The 11680-nt window shown below is 35.4% G+C and overlaps 1 protein-coding gene across 6 annotated transcripts in view; it reads left to right on the plus strand.

Moving 5' to 3' along the window:
• LOC110455611 (coronin-2B-like) overlaps positions 1-11680 on the plus strand; it is a 118575-nt gene that overhangs the window by 6508 nt on the left and 100387 nt on the right. For all 6 annotated transcript variants that reach the window (XR_002463471.1, XR_002463470.1, XM_021505818.1 and 3 more), the window contains exons 2-3: positions 7574-7676; positions 10306-10435. Coding sequence is in view for 1 of the 6 variants with exons in the window: in XM_021505817.1 (XP_021361492.1) it covers positions 10430-10435 (6 nt within the window). In the remaining 5 variants the exon portion in view is untranslated. The remainder of the gene's footprint in view (positions 1-7573; positions 7677-10305; positions 10436-11680) is intronic.

Below are 11680 nucleotides of genomic sequence, written 5' to 3' on the forward strand. Positions count from 1 at the left end.
TCCCACCCTCCCCTCCCCACCCTCCCCTCTACATCACCTCCCATCCCAACACCACCACCACAATGTATCTATGGTGGAGGGCATTATAAGTCATTAAACAATGCATGACTAGTCATACATATATATGTACGTGGAGTAGCATGTCGTCTGAGTTTTGTTACAGGAGACACTGGGTTTTGTTTGCTTCCCACATTTTAAGTTTGAGTAGAGAATAGAGTTGAATATATTTAAATGTTATCCCTGTACACTCATTCACAGTTCCTTTTGTCTACACACCAGAAGGCTGTACACTGATATTTCTGAGTAGGTATATACACTAGTAGCTGGCTACATATGTGTAATGTTTCATTCATAGATAACATTGACAAGTTGGATGTTAAATTCTGTTAAAAAAATCTAAAACTTCAGCTTATCATTGTGAGGTCAACATTTTGGATTCCAGAAAGCATTGTTGGTTCAGCTCTTGAGAATGCGATGGTTGCTGTTAGACATGGTACAAAGTAGTACAAGGAAATTTTGTCTATGCCTCATGTATCCTGTGATGAACATTTCCCGTTGTACAGTACCAAATTCCCTACCAGAACAATCCTTATAAAAGGATGTTGTTTTTATAAATAAAGAAGCAAATAAAAGATACCTGAACTATGATAAAAGTGCAAGCTTGGGACCTGACTTTAACACACACTGGATTTAATATAGGTAGTGTACTCACTTTTGAAACACACTTTTACTAAGCACTATATTATCAAGGTTTTACTGTATATAAATGAGGGGCATTAAATCAAGGTTTTACTGTATATAAATGAGGGTGTTATATCAAGGTTTTACTGTATATAAATGAGCATTATATCAAGGCTTTACTGTATATAAATGAAGGGCAATATATATCAAGGTTTTACTGTATATGAATAAGGGTCATTATATCAAGGTTTTACTGTACATAAATGAAGGGCATTATATCAAGGATTTACTGTATATAAATGAGGGGCACTATATCAAGGTTTTACTGTATATAAAGGAGGGTGTTATATCAAGGTTTTACCGTATATAAATGAGGAGCATTATATCGAGGTTTTACTGTATATAAATGAGGGTGTTATATCAAGGTTTTACCGTATATAAATGAGGAGCATTATATCGAGGTTTTACTGTATATAAATGAGCATGATATGAAGGTTTTACTGTATATAAATGATTGACATTATATCAAGGTTTTACTGTACATAAATGAGGAGCATTATATCAAGGGTTTACTGTATATAAATGAGGAGCATTATATCAAGGGTTTACTGTATATAAATGAGGGGCATTAAATCAAGGTGTTACTGTATATAAATGAGGGTGTTATATCATGGTTTTACTGTATATAAATGAGGGTTGTTATATCAAAGTTTTACTGTATATAAATGAAGGTGTTATATCAAAGTTTTACTGTATATAAATGAAGGGCATTATATCAAGGATTTACTGTATATAAATGATGGTTGTTATATCAAAGTTTTACTGTATATAAATGAAGGTGTTATATCAAAGTTTTACTGTATATAAATGAGGGGCATTAAATCAAGGTGTTACTGTATATAAATGAGGGTGTTATATCAAGGCTTTACTGTATATAAATGAAGGGCATTATATCAAGGTTCTACTGTATATAAATGAGTTACATGTTATCAAGGTTTTACTGTATATAAAGGAGGGTGTTATATCAAGGTTTTACCGTATATAAATGAGGAGCATTATATCAATGTTTTACTGTATATAAATGAGGGTCTTATATCAAGGTTTTACTGTATACAAATGAGGGGCATTATATCAAGGGTTTACTGTATATAAATGAGGAGCATTCAATCAAGGTTTTACTGTATATAAAGGAGGGTGTTATATCAAGGTTTTACCGTATATAAATGAGGAGCATTATATCAAGGTTTTACTGTATATAAATGAGCATTATATCAAGGTTTTACTGTATATAAATGAGGAGAATGATATCAAGGTTTTACTGTATATAAATGAGGGGCATTATATCAAGGTTTTACTGTATATAAATGAAGGGCATTATATCAGGGTTTTACTGTATATAAATGAAGGGCATTATATCAAGGTTTTACTGTATATAAATGAAGGGCATTATATCAAGGTTTTACTGTATATAAATGAGGGGCATCATATCAAGGTTTTACTGTATATAAATGAGGGGCATTATATCAAGGATTTACTGTATATAAATGAGGGGCATTATATCAAGGATTTACTGTATATAAATGAGGGGCATTATATCAAGGATTTACTGTATATAAATGAGGGGCATTATATCAAGGATTTACTGTATATAAATGAGGGGCATTATATCAAGGTTTTACTGTATATAAATGAGAGACGTTATAGCAAGGTTTTACTGTATATAAATGAGGGTTGTTATATCAAAGTTTTACTGTATATAAATGAAGGGCTTTGTTCAAGGTTTAACTGTTTATGAATGAGGGGCATTATATCAAGGTTTTACTGTATATAAATGAAGGGCATTATATCAAGGTTTTACTATATATAAATGAAGGGCTTTGTTCAAGGTTTTACTGTATATGAATGAGGGGCATTATATCAAGGTTTTACTGTATATAAATGAGTGACATTTTATCAAGGTTTTACTGTATATAAATGAAGGGCATTATATCAAGGTTTTACTGTATATAGATGAGAGGCATTATATCAAGGTTTTACTATTTATAAATGAGTGACATTATATCAATGTTTTACTGTATATAAATGAAGGGCATTATATCAAGGTTTTACTGTAAATAAACGAAGGGTATTATATCAAGGTTTTACTGTATATGAATGAGGGGCATTATATCAAGGTTTTACTGTATATGAATAAGGGGCATTATATCAAGGTTTTACTGTATATAGATGAGAGGCATTATATCAAGGTTTTACTATTTATAAATGAAGAGCATTATATCAAGGTTTTACTGTAAATAGATGAGAGGCATTATATAAAGGTTTTACTATTTATAAATGAGAGGCATTATATCAAGGTTTTACTATTTATAAATGAGTGACATGATATCAAGGTTTTACTGTATATAAATGAAGGGCAATATATATCAAGGTTTTACTGTTTATAAATGAAGGGCATTATATCAAGGTTTTACTGTATATAAATGAGGGTGTTATTTCAAGGTTTTACTGTATATAAATGGGGGTGTTATATCAAGGTTTTACTGTATATAAATGCAGGGCAATATATATCAAGGATTTACTGTTTATAATTGAAGGGCATTATATGAAGGTTTTACTGTAAATAAACGAAGGGCATTATATCAAGGTTTTACTGTATATGAATGAGGGGCGTTATATCAAGGTTTTACTGTATATGAATAAGGGGCATTATATCAAAGTTTTACTGTATATAGATGAGAGGCATTATATCAAGGTTTTACTGTATATAAATAAGGGGCATTATATCAAGTTTTACTGTATATAAATGAAGGGTGTTATATCAAGGTTTTACTGTATATAAATGAAGGGCATTATATCAAGGTTTTACTGTACATAAATGAAGGGCATTATATCAAGGTTTTACTGTATATAAATGAGTGACATTATATCAAGGTTTTACTGTATATAAATGAGGGGCATTATGTCAAGGTTTTACTGTATATAAATGATTGACATTATATCAAGGTTTTACTGTATATAAATGAAGGGCATTATATCAAGGATTTACTGTACATAAATGAAGGGCATTATATCAAGGATTTACTGTACATAAATGAAGGGCATTATATCAAGGTTTTACTGTGTATAAATGAGTGACATTATATCAAGGTTTTACTGTATATAAATGAAAGGCTTTGTTCAAGGTTTTACTGTATATAAATGAAGGGCATTATATCAAGGTTTTACTGTATATAAATGAAGGGCTTTATTCAAGGTTTAACTGTATATGAATGAGGGGCGTTATATCGTGGTTTTACTGTATATGAATAAGGGGCATTATATCAAGGTTTTACTGTATATAATGAAGGGTTTTGTTTAGGGTTTAACTGTATGTAAATGAGGGGCGTTATATATCAAGGTTTTACTGTATATGAATGAGGGTGTTATATCAAGGTTTTACTGTATATAAATGAAAGGCTTTGTTCAAGGTTTTACTGTATATAAATGAAGGGCATTATATCAAGGTTTTGCTGTATATAAATGAAGGGCATTATATCAAGGGTTTACTGTATATAAATGAAGGGCATTATATCAAGGTTTTACTGTATATAAACAAAGGTCATTATATCAAGGTTTTACTGTGTATGAATGAGGGGCGTTATATCAAGGTTTTACTGTATATGAATAAGGGGCATTATATCAAGGTTTTACTGTATATAAATGAAGGGTTTTGTTTAGGGTTTAACTGTATGTAAATGAGGGGCGTTATATATCAAGGTTTTACTGTATATGAATGAGGGTGTTATATCAAGGTTTTACTGTATATAAATGAAGGGCATTATATCAAGGTTTTACTGTATATAAATGAAGGGTTTTGTTTAGGGTTTAACTGTATGTAAATGAGGGGCGTTATATATCAAGGTTTTACTGTAAATGAATGAGGGTGTTATATCAAGGTTTTACTGTATATAAATGAGGGTGCTATATCAAGCTTGGTTTTACTGTATATAAATGAGGGTGCTATATCAAGGTTTTACTGTATATAAATGAGGGTGTTATATCAAGGTTTTACTATATATAAACGAGTGACATGATATCAAAGTTTTACTGTAGGTCTGTAGTCATTAAATCTTGTATCATGCATGCCCATGTTTGTCTGATAGGGAAGGAAGTTTATAGAAAACTTCTTGATATTTACATTCCTATAGTGCACTTTATGAGTTATACAGTGTGTAAGGTGCATTCCATACCAGCATGACAGTTGGTATGTACATGTTAAACCTCTCAGAAACGTTACCTACCTGTATACCTGTGTACAGAGACAGATTGACAGCACTGTATGCGTCAGGTCTGTTGTATGGGTGGGTTTAGAACACCGTGTGTATCAGTAAAGGTTGGTATTCCAGATTGAGGCATTTGGTTGAGGCTTGGGGATGATGTTGAGGGACTTTGGAGTAGGGCCCGGATAAGGCTTGGTTAGAAAGGTTTGGGATAGTGTGCCATTCTGATGAGTATGTATATATGTATATATAGCGTTGATAAATGGATTCATATCAGTAACAACTAGACTCATAAATCTTACACAGCCTTATCAGCCCTTACTGTAAGTGGAGACTCAACAGACAGACAAACTGTGTGGCAGACTTTAGTTTGTTAGCTTTGTTGTACAGTGGATCACCTCTGAATTACAACAACTGTTGATAGACACATTGCTTTGTTGTACAGTGGATCACCTCTGAGTTACAACTGTTGATAGAAACATTGCTTTGTTGTACAGTGGATCACCTCTGAATTACAACTGTTGATAGAAACATTGCTTTGTTGTACAGTGGATCACCTCTGAGTTACAACAACTGTTGATAGACACATTGCTTTGTTGTACAGTGGATCACCTCTGAATTACAACAACTGTTGATAGACACATTGCTTTGTTGTACAGTGGATCACCTCTGAATTACAACAACTGTTGATAGACACATTGCTTTGTTGTACAGTGGATCACCTCTGAATTACAACAACTGTTGATAGACACATTGCTTTGTTGTACAGTGGATCACCTCTGAATTACAACAACTGTTGATAGACACATTGCTTTGTTGTACAGTGGATCACCTCTGAATTACAACAACTGTTGATAGACACATTGCTTTGTTGTACAGTGGATCACCTCTGAATTACAACAACTGTTGATAGACACATTGCTTTGTTGTACAGTGGATCACCTCTGAGTTACAACAACTGTATTAATGGTGCAAGATAAATGAGTTATTGGCAAAGGGGGCAATTTTGATTTATTTTCATAGTTTGAAATACAAAGGGGGCAATTTTGATTTATTTTCATAGTTTGAAATATGGACAAAGGAAAGCAGTAAATCAGTATTTTTGATTCGTTCCTTCAGCTTAAGATGGTCAAGGGGAGTATGTTTTTAGCCCACCATCATCTGATGGTGGGCTATTCAAATCACCCTGCGTCCGTGGTCCGTGGTCCGACCGTGGTCTGTCCGTCGTTCGTAGTCCGTCCTTAAACAATTTTTGTTATCGGTATTTTCAAGAAGTAACAGAGGGATCTTTCTCAAATTTAATATGTAGGTTCCCCTTGGTCCTTAGCTGTGCAGGGCAACTTTTGAGACTGATCGGATAAACAACATGGCCGACAGGCAGTCATCTTGGATTTTGATAGTGAAAGTTTGTTATCGCTATTTCTAAAGAAGCACCAGAGGGATCTTTCTCAAATTTTATATGTAGGTTCCCCTTGGTCCTGAGCTGTGCAGGGCAATTTTTGTGACTGATCGGATAAACAACATGGCCGACAGGCAGCCATCTTGGATTTTGATATTGAAAGTTTGTTATCGCTATTTCTAAAGAAGCACCAGAGGGATCTTTCTCAAATTTTATATGTAGGTTCCCCTTGGTCCTGAGCTGTGCAGGGCAATTTTTGTGACTGATCGGATAAACAACATGGCCGACAGGCAGCCATCTTGGATTTTGATATTGAAAGTTTGTTATCGCTATTTCTAAAGAAGCACCAGAGGGATCTTTCTCAAATTTTATATGTAGGTTCCCCTTGGTCCTGAGCTGTGCAGGGCAATTTTTGTGACTGATCGGATAAACAACATGGCCGACAGGCAGCCATCTTGGATTTTGATATTGAAAGTTTGTCATCGCTATTTCTATGGAAGAACTAGAGGGATCTTTCTTAAATTTTATATGTAGGTTCCCCTTGGTCCTAGCTGTGTAGGGCAATTTAAGAGACTGATCAGATAATCAACATTGCCGACAGGCAGCCATCTTGGATTTTGATAGTGAAAGTTTGTTATCGCTATTTCTCTGGAAGTACGGGAGGGATCTTTCTCAAATTTTATATGTAGGTTCCCCTTGATCCCTTGTTGTGCATGTTATATTTTGAGACTGATCATAAAAACAAAATGGATTAAAAGATGAACTTAACTGATCTTTCTCATATTGCAATGATCGATTCTATTTCTTTCACATTAAGTTCTGTACTAGTAAATATGTGAAATGACAAACTCACTTTGAAGGTTGGCTTTCATACACATCAGTATAAAGTTTAGATCAAAAGTTACCTCAAGGTGCATTTACTGTTAACATGACTCGATCAAACAGATTAGAGGAAAGAAGACAAAAGATCGAACTGACAAAGAACTCATGAAGATGGTACAAAGGTGGGCGCCAAGATCCCTCTGGGATCTCTTGTTACTTTTACATCATCACAGGAATAGTTCTCAACTTTACTGAGTAATCCAGTACAAGTTTCTTATCACATTTCCATATTTTCAAACATTGATATACATCAGAAGATTTGAATTATGTCAGTTTGGCATGGAACGGGCTGACATTGATCCACCCTCTCGTTAACTGGAGTAATTAAAAGTAAACATTTTTACTTTTTCAGGTCATTCTGTCAGAGGTCAACACAATTAAGGTGAATTCCTTAAGTGTTTTGCTGATTCTACACTTATCTTCACCAAACTCCATCATGTGATAGTGTTTGTAAGGTAAGACACTTTTCAGGATCATTTCGCTTAACTCAGCTTCTAAACAGTGTATGCAGTGTACATGTCCACACCTGTTGTTTTCCTATAAAGATATGAAATAGGATACTATTATATTAATTCCATGATAAGACAATAAAGCATGTCCACCTCTTGGTTACCATGGCTATATTGTAGACTAGCCAGCCACTTACAACGCCATGTGTGTTTTACACCAGCTCATTCCCATCCAATTAGTCACACTGTATCTGTCCTGTAGGAAACACTGTATCTGTCCTGTAGGAAACACTGTATCTGTCCTGTAGGAAACACTGTATCTGTCCTGTGGGAAACACTGTATCTGTCCTGTAGGAAAACCTACAGAGGTCTGTAGCTGACTAAAGTTATAACTCTGTAAGGTGACAAAGTTAGGGAGGTCTGTAGCTGACTAAAGTTATTACTCTGTAAGATGACAAATTTAGGGAGGTCTGTAGCTAGCTAAAGTTATTACTCTGTAAGGTGACAAAGCTAGGGAGGTCTGTAGCTGGCTAAAATTATTACTCTCTAAGATGACAAAGACAGGGAGGTCTGTAGCTGGCTAATGTTATTACTCTGTAAGATGACAAAGTTAGGGAGGTCTGTAGCTGACTAAAGTTATTACTCTGTAAGATGACAAAGCTAAGGAGGTCTGTAGCTGGCTAAAGTTATTACTCTGTAAGGTGACAAAGTTAGGGAGGTCTGTAGCTGACTAAAGGTATTACTCTGTAAGGTGACAAAGTTAGCGAGGTCTGTAGCTGGCTAAAATTATTACTCTGTAAGATGACAAAGCTAGGGAGGTCTGTAGCTGACTGAAGGTATTACTCTGTAAGATGACAAAGCTAGGGAGGTCTGTAGCTGACTAAAGTTATTACTCTGTAAGGTGACAAAGACGGAGGTCTAGCTGACTAAAGTTATTACTCTGTAAGGTGACAAAGTTAGGGAGGTCTGTAGCTGACTAAAGTTATTACTCTGTAAGATGACAAAGCTAGGAAGGTCTGTAGCTGACTAAAGTTATTACTCTGTAAGGTGACAAAGACAGGGAGGTCTAGCTGACTAAAGTTATTACTCTGTAAGGTAACAAAGATAGGGAGGTCTGTAGCTGACTAAAGTTATTACTCTGTAAGATGACAAAGATAGGGAGGTCTGTAGCTGACTAAAGTTATTACTCTGTAAGATGACAAAGATAGGGAGGTCTGTAGCTGACTAAAGTTATTACTCTGTAAGATGACAAAGACAGGGAGGTCTGTAGCTGACTAAAGTTATTACTCTGTAAGATGACAAAGACAGGGAGGTCTGTAGCTGACTAAAGTTATTACTCTGTAAGATGACAAAGACAGGGAGGTCTGTAGCTGACTAAAGTTATTACTCTGTAAGATGACAAAGACAGGGAGGTCTGTAGCTGACTAAAGTTATTACTCTGTAAGATGACAAAGACAGGGAGGTCTGTAGCTGACTAAAGTTTTTAGTTTGCTCTGTTCATGACTGACACAACAATTTGTTCCTGGTAGGAGGGATGAGAAACAGTATTAATGGGAGTGGAAGGGATGAAGGGGGAGTGGGGTTCTGTTGTTCGCATTAGGATTTAAAGTTATGGCCTCAGACAACATTTGTAGTTTTATTTTATTTTAATTTGTATATATGCCATCCGTGACTCCGTTGTCCGTCAACTTTTCCTTTGAACGAATTCTTCTGAAGAATGGACAGGCCTGGAGTCATAATATTTTGCTGGTAGCTTCGTAGTTAAAAGCCCAACAAAGTTTGAGAATGAAAATGACCTTGACCTCCGTTTAAGGTCACTGGGGTTAAAAGTGTCAAATACTTAAAACAACTTCTCCTGAAGAACTGAAAGTTATAGAATCTTAATATGTGACTGGTAGCTTCGTTGTTAAAATCACGACAATGTTTGCGAATGAAAATGATCTCAGTTTACTATCAAGGTCAAAGGGGTCAAAAGTGTCAAACACTTCAAATTACTTCCTTGGAATAATCTAAAGATATAGAATTATAATATTTGGCTGGTAACTGTCACAGATGGAGTTGGCTGTTGGGAATTACCTCAACCTACTTTCAAGGTCACAGGGGTCAAATAAAGCAAAAACTGCAAACAGCTTCTCTTGAAGGAGTGAAAGGCATGGAGTCGTGATATTTGACAAGTAGCTTCCTTAGATGGAGCCAAACAAAGTTTGCGAATGAAAATGACCTTTACCTACTTTATTCTATTGCTTTATGTTAATCTAATTTGATATAGAGTATCCTTGGCCCAACATGATTCAGTGTTGTAGAAACCCTGCCCCCATCCCAATGGGGACAGGAGAATGGGGCCCAATATGGTAAAGGTGTTGCCAAGAGACAGAGCCAATAACTGGAAATTTTTGTAGTACAGTGTAATATTTAATTAATATTTAGCTTTGACTGCTTAAATATCCAGGTGAGCAATACAGGCCCTCTGGGCCTCTGGTTAAGTTACCTGATATTGAGAAAACACCTAGTTTCAAGGTCAAAGGTCAAATAAGTGTATATTTTAGCTACACAGTTGTTTGATGGCTGTTGGCTAATAAGGGGAGACCTTTGTTTTTGTGCACACAAAATCACTTATTTTCACTTTATTTTGTAGATGTCATGTGACAATTATTCAGACCAAACAGGAGGAAGGTGTGTCTTAGACAGGAAATAGGACACTGGACCAATCAGGAGGAAGGTGTGTCTAAGACAGGAAATAGGACCCTGGACCAATCAGAATGCCCGTAAGTCACCACGGATCTACCACAATCTTTTATATCAATCTCTATGTTTGTAAGTCTGTTCCTGGTAACTAACCAGACACAACATTTTATGTTGGTGTTAATGACCAGTCACAACGTTTGTTACATTAAGTTTACCTATCACAGTGTGTGTCAGTAACTGACCTTCCACAATTCTTGTACATTTTAATTATTGCGATATGGTATCTAGGATATAAGGTTATTGTTATTGAATAAAGGAGATCTAGGTTTATCTTTGATGTTTGTTCATATGTCAATTTGATAATGAATTAGCTATGTATTGATTGGGAGCCCCACTGACAACGTCAGATTAATGCATACTTTTTATCTCCTGTAAAATATCTGCAGAGATTCTAAATCATAGGTAAGAAAAATCCCAGTTCTGACTTCCTGAGGCCAGTAAATTTGGTCTGTGTGCAAGGAAATAGTTGTTTGTACCTGATAGACGATCTATAGAATATTGCTGTAAAAACTACTGTTAAATCACTATAGGCTGAAACTGCTACTTTCATGAAATGGACATGTATGTACATAATTTGGGGCCATTAGAAAAGCAGTCTTTTTTAAAAGGACCTGCCCAAAGGCTTCTGAAATTCTGATAGTGTAGCTTTACAGGTATGAATGAGGCCATACAAAAGCCCAGACTTTCTCTGGCTGATGCGTCAGGGAGAGGTGTCGTTAGGTGCTCCGATTGATTTCTATGATGCACTGATACACTGGCTGCTGTGCAGCACATCGGAAAGCTATCATTTACATACAGGGACACTGATGTGTCACGCACAAACCAATAACTGACAGTCAGGTATCAGATGAGATTTTACCTTACTATTAACATCAATGGTCCAATGGGAGCGCATTGTTTACAGGGGATATGTTCTAATGATAAAGAGTTTCGTGTATACCATTGTAATTATAATTAATACAGATATATTAAAAAACAATAATTAAGTAACAAAAACCGTGAATTACCTTTGAAATGAGAGTAAATATTTTTTTAAACATGGACAGAGCACTGTGTTGATAACTAATAACTAGATTTTATCTTCACATTATCAACAGGTAAAATACTATTTTTATTGCCATACTGTAGCGTCTGTCGTCTGTCCGTCTGTCAACTATTCCTTTAAAACGCTACTAGTCCTGAACATCAGAGTAGATTTTGACTAACTATGGTCTAGAGCATCCTTAGGCCAAGGGAACTCAATTTTGTATAAACAGGGGGGGGGG

Source organism: Mizuhopecten yessoensis, unplaced genomic scaffold (assembly GCF_002113885.1).
Source record: "Mizuhopecten yessoensis strain PY_sf001 unplaced genomic scaffold, ASM211388v2 scaffold8333, whole genome shotgun sequence".
Classification (NCBI taxonomy): Eukaryota; Metazoa; Mollusca; class Bivalvia; order Pectinida; family Pectinidae; genus Mizuhopecten; species Mizuhopecten yessoensis.